This window comes from Saimiri boliviensis, chromosome 12 (assembly GCF_048565385.1).
Source record: "Saimiri boliviensis isolate mSaiBol1 chromosome 12, mSaiBol1.pri, whole genome shotgun sequence".
Lineage (NCBI taxonomy): Eukaryota > Metazoa > Chordata > Mammalia > Primates > Cebidae > Saimiri > Saimiri boliviensis.
In genome coordinates, this window is record NC_133460.1 from 19,131,040 (window position 1) to 19,151,921 (window position 20,882).

The following is a 20,882-nucleotide window of genomic DNA, read 5'->3' on the forward strand; positions in this document are numbered from 1 at the left end:
ACCAAACATTCTTTCCCAAACAGGATTTAGAGGAAGAAGTAGCAGAGTTGTTCTATGATGTGATCAAAGACTTCCCAGAGCTAACGTTTGGAGTGATAACAATTGGCAATGCCATTGGGCGTTTCCACGTCACCCTTGACAGCGTTCTGGTATTCAAAAAGGTAGGGCTTTGGTGCTATTGCTAGTGAGGGGATCTCTAGCTTAAAATAGTGGACTTGTATGAGCTTTGGGTACAAATTCTGGTTCTGCCATTTGTGAGCTCAGTGGCATTGGACTAGTTGACTTCTCTGAAGTCACAGTCTCCCAGTGTTGCTTCAGCCTTTCTAGCCATTTACCATCTTAAGCTTCTTATCTTTATTTAACCAGTAAATGAAATTCATCAAGGCTCAATCCTATGCCTTTTTTCTTTTCTACTCTGTGCTTCCACTTCCACCCTTCATCGGCAGTTACCATCTATGGCTATACACACATGACTTGTAAGTATCCATCTCCCGTGAGACTTCTCTAATCTGCAGACCCTTATGTGCAACACCATGTTGATGACAAGACAACCCTTGATGTCTCAACATGGCTAAGCCCAAAGTCATAATCTCCTCCCCAGGTCCTCTCCCAGTGTTTTCTCTCTTGCTCAAGGAGTGATGCAACTACCTCTCCCATTCAGTTAAACAAGCCAGAAAACCCAGACAACATTCTAACACTTCCCTCTCCTTCACCGCTCATATGCAATCCATCACCACAACCTGACTGATTTTATGACCAAAATATTCCTTTAACCTATTCATTTCTATCTCTATTGATACCATCATATATAAAGTATATGAAAAAAGACAATAAGCCTTAGTCCAAAGATTTAAGACCAGCCTAGGCAGCATAGTGAGACTACAACTTTGCAAAAAAAAAAGTTACTCGGGCATAGTGGCAAGTGCTTGTACTCAGCAGGCCGAGGCAGGAGGATTGATTGAATCTGGGAGGTTGAGGCTGCAGTAAGCTGATCACACCACTGCACTCCAGCCTGAGCAACAGAACAAGACCTTGTCTCAAATAAATAAATAAATAAGATAAAAGAAAACTTTAGACAAGTTAAACTGAAGAGTTTAAAGAACAATTCATGAATCAGGCAGCCTCCCAAGCCAGCATAGGCTTAGACAGACTCCAGCAAAGCCACATGGTGGAAAAAGATTTATGAACAGAAAAAGCAAAGTGATGCACAGAAAAGAGAGGTCAGGTTCAGAAACAGTCAGATTGGTTACAGCTCAGTGTTTGCCTTATTTTAACATGGATTGAACTGTTTGCCTTATTTTAACATGGATTGAACAGTTGGCCACCTTTGATTGGCCAAAACTCAGTGATTGGCACAAGTGGAGGCTATGACAGTCTATTTATACCTCCATTTAGCTTATAGTTCACTATATACAGAGAAACGTTTAGGCCAAATTTAAAACATGTAAGGAGGCAGCTTTAGGCTAAACTTGATTTAACCCCTATCAGAGAAGTCCTGAATCTCCCAGGAACGGGCTTGTCTTAATATGCCTGAGACATCAGTCATCGGTTGGGAGTAGTATGTGAGAAACTGCTCAGCCTTTGCACAGATATTTTTTTTTTTTTTGAGACAGAGTTTCGCTCTTGTTACCCAGGCTGGAGTGCAATGGCATGATCTCAGCTCACCGCAACCTCCGCCTCCTGGGTTCAGGCAATTCTCCTGCCTCAGCCTCCTGAGTAGCTGGGATTACAGGCACGAGCCACCATGCCCAGCTAATTTTTTGTATTTTTAGTAGAGACGGGGTTTCACCATGTTGACCAGGATGGTCTCGATCTCTTGACCTCGTGATCCGCCCGCCTTGGCCTCCCAAAGTGCTGAGATTACAGGCTTGAGCCACTGCGCCCGGCTGCACAGATATTTTAATATTTGATGGATTACAGAGCATGACAATGGCTGGGGCTGTTAAGTCAATTATACTCTTTGTGGCTTGCCATAGATCTGATATTTTCATGACTGTCAGCTACCCAGATTCCACCCACAGACTAATCTGGCCAGCCTCTCCTAGTTATTAACTACCTAGATTACAGACTGCACCTACCACCATTCCTCAGTGTTTTCCTTTTATCCAAGGGGAAAATTGTGCTATTTATATTTATTAAGTGCCTATATCATGAAAGCTACTGTCCTCCAATGTGTTTCTCTCTTTGTCCAAGGGAAAAATTGTGAACCGCCAAGAGCTTATTAATGACAGTACCAACCAAAAGGAACTCAACCGTGTCATAAAACAGCACCTTACAGATTTTGTTTTTGAATACAATAGTGAGGTCAGTGAGTAAAGGGTCCCTTGAAGAAGGGGAGCTGGGACCGCCGTGTGTGCTTAGAATGACATATTTTCCTGGTCATTTCAGAATAAGGATCTGATTTACGAGTTGCACATCATGAGTCACATGCTGCTCTTTGTCTCCAAAAGCTCTGAGTCGTATGGTATCATAATTCAGCATTACAAGCTGGCATCAAAGGAATTCCAGAACAAGGTGGGTAGAGTGCACCATTGCTCTTTGGGACTCCTGGATGAGGCTCCAAGACCTGCAGACCCTGAGCCCATTTGCCTGCCCTGCCTATTATAAGTCGAATCAGGAAAGATTGGCGTGTGCAATTGCCTGCAGTTTTCTGATTTGCACATCAATGCCACATATTATTTACTATTTAATTTGAAATATGCCTCCTCCATTTTTCCTGCCCAATGTCTCTTCCATGCCAAATCTACACTCCCTTGGTTGTCTGTATAAGAAGTCTACTCTGAGAACATGAAGGTTTGCCTGCTTTTCTAATGGACCCCTAAGTGGACTCTGTATCCTAAGAGTAGTATCATTTGGCCCAGAAATGGGAGGAGGAAAGACCACTACTGTCTGAGGTCAGGGAACATGAAAGCCTGAAGGCAGGAAGCAGCCACACATTGGCAAGTAATTGCTAAGATTCTGGGCTTTAACATTGTACAGACCCAAGTTCAAATTCTCTTTCTCTGGCAAACTGCACTGCTTTAGTCGAATTTCTTAACTCCATGCTGACGTCTCCTCATGTATGAAATGGACAGTTGTGTACAAATTAGAAAATATATATGTAAAGCAATGAGCCTTACAATCAATGGGGTTTTTTATTACTATCATCATCCCATTAGAAACAAATGTTTCCCCTAAGCGCTATTTCTATATTTAATGTAGTTAGTAGTACCTGAGCTCTCGAAGCTATTTGATTTATTTTTCTGTTCATCTTTATAGGAAGTATAATCATGGCAGTTTTTTTCTCTTTTGAAAAATTATTCTGAAATTAAATAAAACAATTAAAAACTTTGTTACCTAAAATAAAGCCACTAGAGTATAACATATGTAATGTTCATGCTATATCCCACCACATTATTTTCAAAGAAGATGGTTTGAATCACAGAAGTAATTCCTCTTGTTAAATATATTTCTTGGAATCTTTTTTCCAGTTTTACTCTAAGATTTTTGATGTAGTTAAATTGATTGTAACCTGATTGCTTTCCCTCTATTCCTCCTATTTTATAGTAGTCAATACTTAGCCATTATTTTCTTTTATTTTTTTAATAAGTCTTTAGTCTTCCTGGAATTTACTTTGGCTTATATCAGAAGATGAAGTTCTAAATTGCAGTCACCCTAGTGAGTTTCCACAATGCCTTTTACTGATTGTGATCCATTTCACAGTCAACGACAAACAGTTGAATTAGTACTGTTTCAACAGATCACACCTCTTATCTTGTTCACCTCTGTGCTCCAGTGTCAACGGAAGGTAGCAAATATTTGTTGAAAGTACACAAGGATGGTTTTAATATGTTTGCTTTGTTTTTCAATTTCTCTGGCACCTAAAAGAGTAGCACACAGTGGGGACTTTAATCTGATGAATGAATGACCTGAAAGTATCTGACCCTAGGTGGCTGCGGTGGCCTCTAATTCATGTCCTTGCTTCCACTTTTGCTTTTTCTCTGCAGCCAGAATGACCTTCTAAACATTATTATCGTGTCACTTTCTAGCTTACCATCCTTCAGTGGCCTTCTGTTATGTTCAGACTAAACCCAAACTGCTTACTGGACCTCGTCTTCAACAGTCTCTGACCGTGTCTCCTTTGTCTCTCTCCTTCATGGTGCTGAAGCTATTACTGGAGAGGGGTCCTGATCCAGACCCTAAGAGAGGTTCTTGGATCTCGTGCAAGAAAGAATTCAAGGCCAGTCTGTAAAGTGAAAGCAAGTTTATTAGGAAAGTAAAGGAATAGAGAATGGCTATTCCATAGACAGAGCATCCCTGAGGGCTGCTGGTTGTCATTTTTATGCTAAACAAGAAGTGGATTTTTCATGGTTCCCCTTTTTAGACCATATGGGGTAACTTCCTGACATTGCCATGGCATTTGTGAACTGTCTTGGTGCTGGTGGGAGTGTAGCAGTGAGGACGACCAGAGGTCATCTCATGGCCGTCTTTGTTTTGGTGGGTTTTGACCGGCTTCTTCCCTGCAACCTGTTTTATCAGCAAGGTCTTTATGACCTATATCTTGTGCCAACCTCCTATCTCATTCCATGACTAAGAATGCCTAAACCATCTGGGAAAGCATCCCCGAAGGCTGCTTTCTCAGCCTCATTTTACCCAGCCTCTATTTAAGATGGAGTTGCTCTGGTTCAAACGCCTCTGACAAAGCCACACTGACTGCTCTTTTCTATTCCCAGAACACTCTAAGTACTTTGGGTGTTTGTTTTGTTCCCAGGCCTTTGCAATGGCAGTTTCCACCACCCAGAATACTGTTCTGTGACTTGTTACTATCAATTATGTCCCAGCTGAAATATGACGTCCTCAGGTTCTCCTCCTGACCACCCTACCTAATCCAGAGCCCCATACCTTACCCCATCTGGGCAGTTACTTTCCATCACATTGCCCTGTTTTATTGTCTAATTGGCTCTCATTGCTGTTTGACTTCATGAGTTCATTCATTCATTTGTTGTCTGTCTTCTCCACTAGAACATAAGCTCCCTGAGGGCAGGGGTTTTTGTCTGTTTTCGGCAGGGTTGTGTCCCCAATGCTTAGCAAAAGCTCACACATACTAGGCACTCCATGAATTTTGTTGAATGAATGAGTGAATAAAGTCATGAATTTCCTTGATAGAATAATTTTGAATAATAATAATAATTGTCACATATTAAACACTTAACTACCTGCCAGTCCCTGAACTAAGCCTTTCCATACATTGTCCTGTTTAATTGTCACAGCAACCCTAGAAGATAGTCATTATTATAATCATTTTACAGATAAGGAAACTGATGAAACAGTTTGAAGCAAAATGAAAGCCCAGGGCTTTCTGACTTCCTGAAGTTGTGTGGATGGAGCACAGCACAAGGAGGCTGCTGCCTGCTCTGCGTTTGGGTGCAGAGCTGCACCTGCCTTTGCTACGTTTTGCAGAAGTGCTCCACAGACCCCATCGAGTGCATACCCTTAGTCCACAGCATTCCTACAGTTTTCCCTCCATTGGCAAAGGATACAGAGAGACAAGGGTTTCGTTTACTTTGCCAGATCCTTTTCATCCTTGTGGATACAGATGAACCCAGAAACGGACGTGTCTTGGAGTACTTCCGGGTCACAGAGGTCGATATCCCCTCTGTCCAAATCCTAAATTTGAGCTCTGACGCCAGGTACAAAATGCCTTCAGATGACATAACCTATGAAAACCTCAAGAAATTTGGCCGCAGCTTCCTGAGTAAAAATGCCAAGGTAGGTTTGTTCTGGGACAAGGTGGATCCAGAACCTCAAAATCATCTCCTTCTCGTAATTTTGCTGGCTTTGATAATTCTCCTCACCTGTATGTGGAGGCATAATAAAGATCAACTTTGTGGCTCAATATGGGGAAATCCCTCATCTCCCCACCTCAAATCTATCCAACTTCTAACCTAACCCAAGCCTTTAATTCCTCCACTCATTCTCAGTTGTAAAGTGGAGGCATTTCCTTTGCAGGAATTTGCAATGCACTCAGTAGGTTTAATTTGCCATCTCAAAGGAGGCTTTTCTCATATCAGCTCCAATGTGAAAGATCTACTTGGTCCAAGAGTAGATGATTGATTTGAGGGGAGAAGGGGGATGAAGCCAGGGGGCAATCAGGATTTGGCCTAAAAAGCTTTAAGAACCTTTTGGTTGGATGTGGCTGAAAGGGGGCTAGTCTATTTCACTGACAGGGAGGAATGGCTGCAGAAACACATGGAACACGTCGTCACCCACTGTCTGTGTCTCCACAGCTACTCTGCTGAGTCAGGTAACCATATTATTTATTTTCCAAATTGGGACATAATGGGAGTAAAGGAGGAATTTAAAAAATACATATTCTGGAATGGGCTGGGTGTGGTGGTTCATGCCTATAATTTGAGCACTTTGCAAGGCCGAGGTAAGAGAATTGCTTGAGCCCAGGAGTTCGAGACCAACCTGGCCAATGTAGCAAGTTCCTGTCTCAATAAAAAATTTAAAAATTAGCCATGCATGGTGGTGTGCATCTGTAGTCTCAGCTACTTGGGAGGCCAAGGCAGGAGAATTGCTTGAGCCCAGGAGATCAAGACTGCAGTGAGCTATGATCACAGCACTGTACTCTAGCCTGGGCCACAGAAGAAGACCCTGTCTCAAAAAAAAAAAAAAAAAAAAAAAAAAAAAAAAAAAAAATTCTGGAACAATAGAAGTAAATTAAGACTCTGCAGACAAACCCAAATGATGGTCTGCTTAACTATGAGTCTTCTACTGCCCTCTGTTCATTCCCCTAGAGACATATCTGCCCCTGCAGCCTTTCTCTGCGGAAGCTGTCTTGTGTGCACAGCATTTTCATGGGGCCAAGTGGTGAGGCTGCTGTCCTTCTTGCCACTTCCAGCCCATTTCTCCTTCTTCCACCTTCAGAAGCCCCCAATGCCTTGGATCCTATGCTCTTTCACTTTAGACCCTGTGCTTCCCCTGCCTCGTTGCTGTCCTTTGACTACCTCCCTTCACTCTCTGAGGACTTAAGCTCCTGATGGCAGCCTTTCCCTAAGCCCCAACTCTCCCATCATTCCCAGAGATGTCAGTGTCCACAACCCTCCTCTCTCTTCTCCAGTGGTTGGTGTGTCCATGCCATGTCAGCTCCCTGTTCTCATGACCACAATCTGGAGATTGCAGCACCTCCCAATGCCTGACTTTCCCCTCCAGGACACACATGGCTATGATTCCTCACCTTTCTCATTGCCTCCAACCTCCTGACCTCGTGATTCATCTGCCTCCAACCTCCTGACCTTGTGATTCACCTGCCTCAGCCTCCCAAAGTGCTGGGATATAGGCATGAGCCACTGTGCCCGGCTTAAAGCTTCTTTTTGTAAAATCCGAGAATCCAGCCCAGTTCAAAGCTTTGTCTGCTCCTTAGTCCCCTGATCCCATTTCTCTTTAGTGCCTACTCTGTGAACTTGCATTATATCATTCATTGCTCTGATGATGATTCTTTTAACTCCTTTATCTCCTCCATCTTCTACCTCCTCTACACCCCATAGTACTCACCAGGCAAAGTTCCAACTCTAGTTGAACCCCTTTAACTTCCCTGCTTCCAGACCAATATCACCATGACACTGGCTGGCTTCATGGAGTTGCAAACCAGCCTCCCGTGGACTCTGAGAAATGTCCTGGCATCCATATGGAAATTTCTGTTAGCGTGTTCATTTTTAAATCTCAGAGTCTCTCTCTCCTCATACCCTATTCCCACTCACTCTCAGCTGAGTTCTCTACCACTAGATCACTAAGAAAATAGATGTCTTCACATTGGGGCCTCCTCGCTTTCCATCACCACATCTCAAATCGTACCTGGAATACTACCCATCCTCTCTCTCTTCCTTGCATTTAGATCTGAGATGGTGTCTGTCTCCCTTTCAAAGGCCAACACATCTTCTTGTGCTGTTAGAGCAGAAATGGTCATCCTCTATGAGATCTATGAGATCCACCTGATCCAACCCATTCCCAATTCCCCACAATTGTCACCATTTTCTATTTCCCATGCCCCAGGGTTGCCCCATTTCTACTCCCACTGAAAACATCTTTAAGTTCTTTCCAGAGGCTGGAGGGGGTGCTGTGAGGGAGGACACTGTGGGAGAAGGGATTGTGAGCCAGACAGAGGCTGCACAGCAAGGGCCTCTAAGCATATTAAGAATCTGGTTTCCTAAGAGCAATGAGAAGCTAGATTTGCATGGTGAAAACAGAGCCCTGCTTGTAGACAATAAAGGTGTGGAGGGATTGGAAGGAGACATAGGGAGAACATCTGGAGTCTCTTCTGGAAATCAAGATGAGAGATAGAGGCTACCTGGATTTGGTCAGCAACAGCGCAGATGGAGGAAAGGATGTGCCATTCAGGAGGCAACGGTTGTAGATAAAACATATGTTTTGAGATTTCCAACCCTTACTTCAAAGAGAAGAAAAAGCTGAGCTCATTTTTTATTCATTCATTTGCAAAACATTTATTGAGGACCCACTATGTACCAGGCAGTGGATACTCAATAGTGAGGAAAGAAAAATTTCTTATGACCTTCTGTCTAGTGTGGTAGAGACACATTAATCAAATAATCAGAAAAATAAATATAAATAGCAAAAGTGAATAAGTGATACCAAAAAAATGCTGAGTATTATGAGAATTTATGGCAGCGAGTCCTCATCTGGATCAGGGAAGCATCAAGGAAGTCCTCCCTTGGGTCATTCTGAAGCATACATTTTAAGTTACCCAGATGAAGAAGGGAGAGTAAGAATCAGGAGTGGGGGAGGCCTGCCAGGCAGAGGGAACAGCATTAACAAAGGCCTGAGCTGGAAGAACGCTGGTCATTTGGATAAGCTGAAGGTTATTGGTTCCTGCAATAAAGAAAGTCTTTTCTTTTCTTTCCTCAGCCATAACCAACATGGCTGAGGAAAGAAAAGAAAAGACTTTCTTTATTGCAGGAATCAATCAGAGTGTGATCAAGGTTATATACATTGTGTAAATGGTCTTGGTCTTGATTCTTAAAGTAATTGAGGACAACTAATTTTTTTTTTTTTTTTTTTTTTTTTTTTGAGCTAGAGTCTTGCTTTGTCAACCAGGCTGGAGTGCTGTAGCACAATCTTGGCTCACTGCAACCTCCACCTCCCAAGTTCAAATAATTCTCTTGCCTCAGCTTCCCGAGTAGCTGGGATTACAGGTGCATGCCAGCACACCCCACTAATTCTTGCTTTTTTTTTTTTTTTTTTGGCAGAGATGGGGTTTCACCATGTTGGCCAGGCCGGTTTCAGACTCCTGACCTCGTGATCTGCCTGTGTTAGCCTCCCAAAATGCTGGGATACAAGCATGAGCCACCACGCCCAGCTTAGAGCTTCTTTTTATAAAATCTGATAATCCATCCCAGTTTGAAGCTTTGTCTGCTCCTTAGCCCCCTGATCCCAGTTTGCCCTGAAGCATCCAGGTTGACATCAAGCTCATGATCCAGCTCAGTATTTCAAAATCTTTCCTAAGGCTTTTGTGAAAAAACGCAAGAAAATCTTTAGTTGTTTCCAATCAGGGTGGGGAGCCTTACAACTTCGAATCCCTTTTGAAGATTCTTAGGCCTCTCAAATATGCTTCCTAGAAACATCAATCCAGTGAAGAGATTCCAAAATATTGGGACCAGGGACTGGTTAAGCAGCTCGTGGGGAAGAACTTCAACATAGTCGTCTTTGACAAAGAAAAGGATGTGTTTGTGATGTTCTGTAAGTACCTCAAGAATGGCTGGGAGGCAACGGGTGCCAACATTGGGTTTCCAATGTTTCTTCTGAATTCTTGGGCCCTGAAATCTCTAAAACACATCAATGCACCATGCCAAGGATGGTCTTCAGATGCCCAAATAGAAGGACTCAAGATGTTACCAGGAACAATGCAACCTTGTCCCCCAAAAATGTAATTTTTAGAATGTATGCAGTGCCTTCCACATAACCCAGGCCTGCAGCCATTTGTAAAAGCTAGAATGCCGATGGCTAATGATGCTTGATTGGGTGCTGTAGTATGCTGGGCTTCATTCTAAGCCATTGCATACATTACCTCATTTAATCCTTACCACATCCTTTCGAAAGTAGCTACTGTCATTGCTCTGACTCTGCAGATGACTAAATAGAGTCTCTAGGAGGTGAAGAAATTTTTTCCATTATCCTGCATCCAGTAAGTGCTGTCACTGGGATTTGAACTATTCTGATTCTAGCACCTATACTCCTAACTGCTGAACAGGATTTCTTTGCTTCTGGCTTTAGATGACTTATCAAATGGCCCCTATAAGGTAGGGACCCCAATCCTTCATGTACAGTACTTAGCATAGTGTCTAGCATATTGTGAGGACTTGACAAATGATCATTGCTATTGCTGTTGTTATTTCTATCATTATAATTACTTCTAGGGCTTACCTAGGGACTTTTGCCCTTTTCCCACTGTTTCCAATTTGCGTGCAACAGACGTTACACGCGAGAGACATTCTCGCCCACCCTGAGACACAGAGAAAGGTGATACGGAAGTTCTTTCAGACATCTCTTTTATTTTAACATTTAATGCACACTTACAATGAACCAGGCACGAATTTGCTGTTGACACACCTGATCTAATGAGCTGTGTAACAACAAGTTTGTGAGGAAGTTATGGTGGTTGTCCCCATGTTACAGGTCAGGGAACCCCACCTCAGAGAGGTTAATGACCTTACTCTAGGTCACACAGTAAGTTGCAAGGCAAGAAGTTTAAAACAAGCTCTGATGCCATTACCTCCTTGAGGGTAAGACAAGAGTTACACTGCATCATACAGGCCTTTTACAATCACTCTGAAATGGACTGTTATTCACAGAGTGAGGCACTTAAGGTCTGTGGCTGAATCACAAAGATCTGCTGCCTTTAAATGAGAGGCTAGGTGCAGCTATTCTGTACTTAGGGGACACCCAGAGTTATGAGACTGTCCATTTCATTCTGATAAAAGGCAAAAGCAGCTTCATTTTCTTGGAAGTAGAACCATGGGATTGGCCCCCTAGGGCTGCAGCCATTATGCCCCCTCCTGTTCTGAACCAGGACCCGCTGAGTGCTAGGGGTCTGCCAGAGATGTCGCATGCAGGGCAGATGGCTGTGGAGAAACTTGGCTTGTAAATGGGGGATGATCATCCAAAGGCGGTGTGTCTGGGGGCTTTTGAGGCCACTTCTCTTACAGAGCTAGAAACTGAGCTTTGAGCTCTAATAGAAGCACAAGCAGGGAAGGTTCGCTTTCCCTTGGGTTGGAGCAGTTCTCTGGTTTCCAGAGGGCCAGGAGCCTGGACCACACTCAGAGACCAAAGAACTCTCCACAAGAAAGTTCAGTGTCCCCTATCCAAGAGTAGTTATGCCTGTCATATTTCTTGAGGATGTTTTCTTCTGAATTATATAGGTAAAATTACATAACATGTAATTACATATACATGACAAGGCATAACATAATGTATATGTTATATTAATGTTATGTTGTGTTATATTATGTTATGTTGTATTAATGTTATGTTATGTCATATTAATTCCTACCTGTGGTATAGTGATCACAAGTCAAATCCCCACTTCCTCTGCTTCATTACTCTGGTTTGAAAAGTACAATTACTATATAACTTTGGGCAAGTGCCTTTACCTTTATTGTGGAAAATCCCTGTGCTGTAACACATATGCGCACACAAACACACACACACCCACACATGTACACTTTTTGGCAGAACATAAAAAGTCATCTAGCATAAATATTGTTCTTGGCTTTCTTCTACTAGAGTGGAACGCTATGTTAAAAGAAAGGAATTAGAGAGAGAGAGAGAAAGCAAGCTGGGCACAGCAGCACAAGCCTGTAGTTGCAGCAATTCAGGAATCTGACATAGAAGGATTGCTTGAACCCAGGAGTTTGAGTTTGAGCTCTACCTGGGCAACATAGCAAGACATTGCCTCTAAAAAGGAAAACAAAAATTAGAAAAAAACATGAACACACTAAAGTGTTAGTATTTGGCTGGAAGAGGGCTAAGACTTTTTTTTTTTTTTTTTTTTTTTTTTTTGAGATGGAGTCTTGCTCTGTCACCCAGGCTAGAGTACAGTGGTGTGATCTTAGCTCACTGCAACCTCCGCCTCCCGGATTCAGGCGAGTCTCCTGCCTCAGCCTCCTGAGTAGCTGGGATTACAGGCACGTGCTACCTTGCCTGGCTAATTTTTGTATTTAGTAGACACAGGGTTTCACCATGTTGATCAAGCTGGTCTCAAACTCCTGACCTCATGATCAGCCCGCCTTGGCCTCCCAAAGTGCTGGGATTACAGGCATGAGCTGCCATGCTCAGCCTATCAAATAGCAATCGTGTACTACAGCATAACATAATATATATGCCATAACATATATGCCATATATATTATGTTATGTCATAGTATGGCTGAATGTTACACAATAGTATGACTGAATGTAAGTGTAAAAATAACCTAATATATGATTAAAAGAAAGAGGGAGTACCATTGGCAAAACAGCAGGACCACAAGTGGAAGATAGTGATGCCATGTGTGGGGTGGCGCCAGCTTTCAGGGTCTTCATCAGTGTGAGCCTGAGCCACTGTCCTCTTCCAGATGCTCCCTGGTCTAAAAAGTGCAAGATGCTGTTCCCGCTGTTGGAGGAACTGGGAAGAAAGTATCAAAACCACTCCACAGTCATCATTGCCAAGATCGACATCACAGCGAATGACATTCAGCTGATGTACCTGGACCGGTACCCATTCTTCAGGCTGTTTCCCACCAACTCTCAACAAGTGAGAATCTCTTGGGATGTACACGTGGCTGTAAACAATCTTATGTTATCATCAGGGACTCAGCTTCTCCCAACCTCTAGCTGCATTTTCTACCAAACCAGTTTTATTCTCAGCTGCAGCCACTATTCGTCCTCTCACATTCAAGCTCAAAGAATATTTTCCAGTAGTTTGCACTAAAGCCCTGAGACTCACTGTCATTGGATGTAGCTTGCATATCCCTGACCCAATCACTGTGGCCAAGTGGATGTGGGTGTTTTGATGGGTACACCTGGCTTATATGCTTCCCACTAGTATTGGGGTTGAGCTCTACCCTAACTATATGAAGTAAGATGGGGGGCATCTCCATGGGAATATTGGATGTGGGGGATTACCAGGTGAAGGAAAAAATACCTGCTAGAGATGAACAATGTCATTTCCATCTTGGGATTACAGTCATTAACCATAACCAGTGTTGACAGAACCCACTCTCCATGCCATGTCCGTGCATGGGAAAGAACATTAATCAAAGAAATGTGAGCCCAGCTCCCTGCTCTTTAGAAGAGTATGGATGAATGTGATTGAAACTGAGGGGGAGGAAAAGATTCTGGAGGGCAGATATGGCTGCGAGTCTCCATGCAGACCTAGGACTCTGGAGGAGGGTGGGGACTTCCATCAGGTTAGAGGAGCGGCCATGCATGACAGGTAGGAATTGTAGTCTGAACAAAGAGGTGGACAGAAGGGTGGCCCCAGCACTGTGACAAGATGCCATCATGACCCACTCTTTGTTCAGAATGCACTGCAGAGGATGCACGTGGGGGAGGTGAGCAACAGGCAGGGCTGAGAGGATGAGGGTAAGATCATAATCTCGAATTATCTGAAAAGAAGTTTAGATGACCCATGAGCAATAAGCAGCTTCTGAACTTCCCTAAAGAGCAAAAGGAATTTGTGATAACTGAGCACTGACCACATGCCAGATATTTCTGAAAATAACTATTCTTCCTGTTATTACTGTCACTATTATGGTAATAGTAATAATAATAATAATAATATGAAAACACAGAGTGCTCATCACGAACCAGGCACTGTTTTCAGCACTTCACATATACTACCTCATTTTCTCCTTATAACAACCCTAGGGGGTAGGTACTACTTTACCTCCATATTACAGTTAGGAAAATTGAGTCAGAGAAATTACATAACCAGACCACACTGCAGTAATGCAACCAAAATTTAAGGCTTCCGTGTGTGGTTTTACAGTCCATGCTTTGATCCACTCCATAGCAATCCTGCGATAGAAGCGTTTTTATTTTCCTTATCTTGGAGCCATGGCACTGGAGGCTCAGAGAGGTTAAAGAACCTACATAACATACCCAGTTGTCAGGAATTTGACCCTGTGTTTATCTAGGTAGCAGTCCTTGAGGATCTCTGGAAGAGGCTCCCATCCTGACCCTGTTCTATTTCTTCCTAGGCTGTCCTGTATAAGGGAGAACATACTCTGAAGGGCTTCTCTGACTTCCTGGAAAGCCACATCAAAACCAGAATTGAGGATGAGGATGAGGTAAGGGGCAACAGAAACATCCTGGATTATTCTGTCCCACACAGAATCCCTAGAAACTCAAAGGAAAACAAAAGACTACTTGGAGTTCCAAAATCTCATGAGATAGTGATGGGATTCTGTCCTCTGGCATTACTCTCCTGATGCATGGGACCACAGTCCCCCTTCTCCCCTAGCCATGCCTCAGCAAGTCCCTCTGCTGGATGGTGTTGTCTGTATTAATTAGGACTTTGTGTTGCAAATTTCAGACACTACTCTTGGCTTTAAGCGACAGTGGGAATTTATCCCATATAACTGGTAGAACATCAGGTGTGAGTGGCTCCAGAACCCACACCTGCTTTCTGTCTTCCCATCTCTGTTCTCCGGTATGTTGGTTTCACTCTCAAGTAGTCATTTCCCCACGAGGTTCAAAGATTACGCCACAGCTCCAAACTAACATCTTCCCAGTATAGAAAGCAAGCATCTACTTTTTAGACGTTCCAGAAAATGTCCTGGACAAGGATCTCATTAGCTAAGATTTGTCACCTGTCCGGTCCAGGAGCTAGTGGTGCAAGAGCCACATTTATAGACTCAGAACCTTTGTTTCCCTAAAGGTCCTCTTACCTGAAGGGTGAAACCACAGTTGGGCACTTTATCATCCAAACCAAATGAACCTTTAGCATCTATGAAAACCCTGCAGGCCAAAGACTGATTATCTCTGGGAACTTTCAGAAAAAGTGTCCTTGACTGTTAAAACCCAATGATCTTGCCTCTTTATTTCTTTCTCTTTTTCTTCCCTCCCTCCTTTCTACCTTCTACGTCTTCTTTCATAGCTATTGTCTGTTGAGCAAAACGAAGTGATAGAAGAGGAAGTGCTAGCTGAAGAAGAGGAGGTGCCTGCAATGAGGAAAGAGTTACCTGAACAGCAGTTGCCTGAGCCGGAGAACGTGACCAAGCCTGTGTCCAAGCTGGAAGAACCAGCTGGGAAGAAGAGAACACCTGAGGAGGTGGTGGTGGTGGTGGCGGCTAAGCCAAAGGGACCTCCAACTCAAAAGAAGAAACCGAAAGTCAAGGAAGAACTTTAGCTCCTCCAAGGAAACAAGGTGCCCATTTTTGATTCCAATAAAAGCATATAGCATTGTGGAAGGCTAGGTGGGGGCTGGGTAATAAAGCCTCTGAATGTCCTTGGCTCTGTTTTACTCATGACCTCTTTTTCCTGGTTGGTGCTCTCTTAGAAGAATGGTTTGACCTGGAATTCAGGCAGGACTGCGAGGGGAGCCACAGTAGCAACATTCAACAAGTGTGTGTAACATGCTCAGCATTCATTTAGTTCTCACAAGACCACTGAGCTGGAGCTCATTATTCCCATTTTATAGATGGGAAAACTGAGACACAGAGAGGTTAAGCAACCACGTAGGAACACAAAGCTAGAAAGCTGTTGAGATGCAACCAATCCCAGGCAATCACACTCCAAAGACTGTGCACTTAACCACTATGCTACCATCTCCCACCAGGTTAGGTGTTCCCAGAGTTTGGCTAAGTCTTTCAAATGAAGTAGACTGATTGGCTTACACTGCATTTGGGCACAGTAAGAAAATGATCGAATCCCAAACCTGTCCCCGGACTTCCACATCTCAGTAAGTGGCCCATTCGTTCAAACAATCACGTCAGAATCATCATCAGCTGCCTTTTCCTTTTTTCCTTCCTTTCTTCCTTTCCTTCTTTTTTTTTTTTTTTTTTTTTTTTTTTCAGACAGGGTCTCACTCTGTCACCCAGGCTGGAATCCAGTGGCACTAACATGGCTCACTGCAACCGCAATCTCCTGGGCTCAAATAATCCTTTTGTCTCAGCCCTGCAAGTAGCTGGGACTGCAGGCACGCATCACCATGCCCAGCCAATTTTTGTATATTTTTGGAGTGATGAGGTTTCACCATGTTGCCCAGGCTGCTCTCGAACTCCTGAGCCCAGGCAATGCACCTGTCTTGACCTCCGAAAGTGCTAGGTTCTACTGCCTTCTTTCACTACTGTAAAAGTAGCTTATCCATCCATGTGATCCCACCCACTTCCCTGCATCTCCAAGTGATTGTCACCCACTATTTCTCAGCTGCAGTCTCCTAACTGGTCTTTTTGCTGCCACTTTGTACCTCCCTCCCAGCCCTTACCCCATACCCCTCCGTATTCCATACAGGCACTGAGGTCACCTTTTGAAAAGCTAGCCCTAAGCACTTATAATCTTGTTTAATACTATAATGCAGGGGTCCCCAGCTTCCCAATTGTTGACGAGTATGGGTAAGTGTCCTATTAGGAACCTGGCAGCACAGCAATAAGTGAGCCGTGGGTGAGCAAGCATTACCACCTGAGCTCTGCCTGAATATTAGATTCTCACAGGAGTCCGAACCCTATTGTAAACTGGGCATACGAGGAATCTAGGTTGCCAGCTCCTTATGAGAATCGAATGCCTGATGATCTGGCATTAGATCTATGCCATGGAATGGTTTCTTCCCATTTCTTATTTCCCAGTTTCATACCATTTCCCTCCTGAGCTCCCCACCACACCCCCTACCCCCCAAACCTTTCCACCCCCAACCTTGGAAAAATCATCCTCCAGTAAACCAGTCCCCAGTGCCAAAAAGTTTGGGGACCACTGCTGTAATGGCATCTTTATTGCTTTTAGAATAAAATCTGGTCTGCCTACCACGCCATCAACACCGAAAGATTTTGGCCTCATAGATCTCCTCCTCTTCCTCTCCCCCCACATTCTAGGCTCCAGCCACACTTCCTGTATACTCTATGAACAAGCCAAATTCACTGTCTCCTCATGTTCCCTCTGCCTAAATGCACTCCCTTCAGAATACACTCCCCAGGTCCTCACACAGCTGTGTCCTTTTCATGGTTCAAGTCTCAGCTCACCTGTCACTACCTCCAAAAGGCATTTCTGGAGATCAATATCTGAAAGCATCTTACTATTTTGTTGTGCAATGATTTATTGCCTGATTCTCCAACTAATATGTAAGCCCCATGAAAGTAGATATGTCTGTTTTCTTTCTTGCTGTATTCCCTTTGCCTATAACTCTACTTGACACATGGTAGATGCTCAATAAATGCCCATGAATCAATGAAAAATTCCATATTAGGTAAGAGATACATAATTTCATAGTCACCCCAAAAGGCAGAGGTGCTGACAATGTTGTCTCCAGATCCAAATTAGAATCTGTATTAGTTCCCTATTGTTGTTCTGACAAATTAACACTTAGGAGCTTAAAACAACATGAACTTACTCTCTTAAGAGTTCTGGAGGCTAGACATTAGAAATCATTTCCGCTAGACTAAATTCAAGATGTCATCAGAGTTAATCCCTTTCAGATGAATTACCTGTTTTGCCTTTTCTAACTTCTGGGAGGCCCTGCATTCCTTGGTTCATGGTTCTGTTCTAGAATCACTCTGACTTTTTGTTTCACCCGCACACCTACTTTCTCTGACTCCTCCTGCATCACTTTTATAAGTACCACTGTGATCGCATCTAGCCTGCTCAGACAACCTCTCCATCTCAAGGTCCATTATCACACTTGCACAGTCCCTTTTGTCATATAAGGCAACACTCACAGGTTTGGGGATTCAGATGTAGATGTATCTGGAGGTCACTATTCAGCCTAACACAGATTTACCTCACTGATTTATGTCATTTATTTCAGCCAGGACTTCTCTTGAGAAAAGGAGGACAGTATTCTTTTAGAAATTGAGGTCTCCAGAAACCACCTGAGTCTCCCCATTCCTCACCCATCACATGAAGCAAAGACTGTTTATGGTTTTTAAGATCTCCAGAACCAGCTCCCATACCCCTCACCCCGGACCTGGCCTGTTCACAACTGGAGGAAGCAGGGAACAGCCTGCGGCTCTGAAACTCACCTGAGCCGCATTCCCCGACAGGAGCAGGTGTTAGTATTCAGGACACGGCATGAGGCTCACCTGCCTCAGCCTTGAGGCCATGTGGCTGCCAGTTGAAGGAGGGTTATGTGGGGGTTGCCTAGACCAGATCATGTGGCATAGAACCCCTGACCAGCCACGAGCCAGAGAATGAGTGTGCCACTTGCAGGTTCCCTGGGCGTATCTGGAGCCTCAGGAGGTGTGTGCTCAGAGAGGTGGGTGGGACAGGTGCTACCCCTCTGTTGGGGGTTCTTCTCTCTTGGCTCATTTTTGCCCCTTTCTGACACACACCAACCTCTCATTCTAATTCTTTGTGTTTTGTTTGATCGTTTTTTCAAAACTTTCCACCCCTTAGTTTCACTCTTTCCAAAACTACCTAAAACCACTTATCCCTCCTGTCATGGCTGAGCACGGAATGTTCTTTAACCCAAGGAATGCAGGAAAATTAGAGTGAGATTTGGGGTTTAGTGTGGATTTAGCACTAGCTAGCTGTGCAATCTTGGAGGAGTTACTCCACCTCTCTGAACTTGTCTTCTTCCCTGTGAAGTGGGTTGCTGTGCTTCGTTGTTTGAAACAATGGAGGGAAAGGCACTGAGCAGTGTCTGACACAAGAGAAGTGCTCAGAAGGTGATTGTTCTCAGTATTATTAAGATCAAGTCTCGGGCTCATGCCTGTAATCCTAGCATTTGGGGAGGCTGAGGTGGGTAGATCACTTGAGGTCTGGAGTTCAAGACCAGCTGGCCAATGTGGTGAAACTTGGTCTCTACTAAAAATACAGAAATTAGCTGGGTGTGGTGGTGTGTGCCTGTAATCTAAGCTTCTCAGGAGGCTAAGGCAGGAGGATCAGTTGAATTCGGGAGGTGGAGCTTGCAGTGAGCCAAGATTGAGCCACTGGACTCCAGCCTGGGAGACAGAGCAAAACTCTGCCAAAAAGGAAGGAAGGAAGTAAGGAAAGAAAGAGAGAGAAAGGGAGGGAGAGAGAGAGAGAGAGAGAGAGAGAGAAGAGAGAGAGAAAGAAAGAAAAGGAAGGAAGGAAAGGAGGGAGGGAAGGAGGAGAGGGAAAGAAAGGAAGGAAGGAAAAAGGAAAAGTATTTCAAGAAGGAGGTAAGTACTGAGAGATTAAGGTTCATTCAAAAATAAATATTAGGCCGGGCGCGGTGGCTCAAGCCTGTAATCCCAGCACTTTGGGAGGCCGAGGCGGGTGGATCACGAGGTCAAGAGATCGAGACCATCCTGGTCAACATAGTGAAACCCCGTCTCTACTAAAAATACAAAAAATTAGCTGGGCATGGTGGCACGTGCCTGTAATCCCAGCTACTCAGGAGGCCGAGACAGGAGAATTGCCTGAGCCCAGGAGGCGGAGGTTGTGGTGAGCCGAGATCGCGCCATTGCACTCCAGCCTGGGTAACAAGAGCGAAACTCCGTCTCAAAAAAAAAAAATAAAATAAATGAATAAATAAATAAATAAATATTTATTGTGCACTGTCCTAGAGGTAAGATGAAGAGAAATGTGATTGAATTTGGTAATGTGGATATCTTTGGTGATCTTGATGAGCAACAGGGCAGGAAACTATGGCCATTGACGACTCGTTATGCTCACAGATCCCAAGAGAAGGGGACACAGCTCACTGGTGGAGGGGCTGAAGGGAGAGGAAGAGCCCCAGGAAGTACCAGGATCGGTCAGGAGGTAAAGAGAACAGGGAAAGGGCAGGAAAGAGCATTTATTGTAGTTTCTGCAGGAAGGAATGGGAGAGGCGGTAAGCAGATTTAGGACTGTCTTAATTTGAATAATTTCAGAGACCTTTGGGCCATAGGAGTTGTCTCTAGTTGTCTGGTCCCTGGTCCCATGGGGTGATTTAAAGCAGTGAGTAGTGACCCTGAGTGCAAAAGCCCCATAAAGGAGGACAAGGTTTGGGGGTATGTGCTCTGGATTGGTTGATTTGCAGTCAGAAAGACACATTCATGAATAAGTCATTTTTGATCTCTAGTAATTATTGAGCCCCGGAAGGGGCAGTCCCTCCATGATCAGTAAGGCCCCAAGATGTAAAAGCACCAAATACAGAAACAAGAAAGCACGGTGATTACACTTGTGAATAGATTCCAACCCAAACTCCTTGTTTTCCTGCCCAAGTCTTTGTCAAGACAACTCCAGAAGCTACCTGGGGTCACCATCTTTAATCCTTTGAAGACACCCATACTAGGGTTTAGATAAGGTCTCATGAAGAAGGCATAGGATAAAAGCAACTAGTTCAGAAAAAAAAAAAAGAACGGTAAATAAATGAAGAGATAATAACTTCCCTTTTCATCAAACAATTGCAAAAGTGAACAACAATGAGATGTTTTCTACTTATCCTTTTGGCAAAGATGAAAGCAAGTTACCAATGCTCAGAACTGGTGAGTGCTGTTGGTGGGATTGTAAATCAATTTTTAATCATCTCTCTGGGGTGCTGTTTGGGAAGAGGTGTCAATATCACTACAGCGGTGCTACCTCTTTGACCCAGAAATTCCACTCCTCGGACATAATTGTGAGGAGATAATTGCACCAGTGTCAATGGTTGCCCTACCACTGAGTGGAACAGAATGAGGAAATGTCCTGAAAAGATCAACACAGTGGCCATGGTGATATTGCCTGCTCAGCCCAAGTTCACACATATTTTAT

The 20,882-nt window shown here is 43.9% G+C and overlaps 1 protein-coding gene across 8 annotated transcripts in view; it reads left to right on the forward strand.

Annotated features, from left to right (window-relative positions):
• The window catches only part of PDILT (protein disulfide isomerase like, testis expressed), a 158,120-nt gene that overhangs the window by 136,402 nt on the left and 836 nt on the right, over positions 1 to 20,882 (forward strand). For all 8 annotated transcript variants that reach the window (XM_074381965.1, XM_074381964.1, XM_074381959.1 and 5 more), the window contains 8 exons: positions 24 to 161; positions 2,194 to 2,304; positions 2,389 to 2,514; positions 5,551 to 5,748; positions 9,615 to 9,735; positions 12,608 to 12,786; positions 14,234 to 14,323; positions 15,133 to 15,402. In XM_074381965.1, the coding sequence (XP_074238066.1) occupies positions 24 to 161; positions 2,194 to 2,304; positions 2,389 to 2,514; positions 5,551 to 5,748; positions 9,615 to 9,735; positions 12,608 to 12,786; positions 14,234 to 14,323; positions 15,133 to 15,384 (1,215 nt within the window). In that variant the 3' untranslated portion in view covers positions 15,385 to 15,402. The remainder of the gene's footprint in view (positions 1 to 23; positions 162 to 2,193; positions 2,305 to 2,388; positions 2,515 to 5,550; positions 5,749 to 9,614; positions 9,736 to 12,607; positions 12,787 to 14,233; positions 14,324 to 15,132; positions 15,403 to 20,882) is intronic.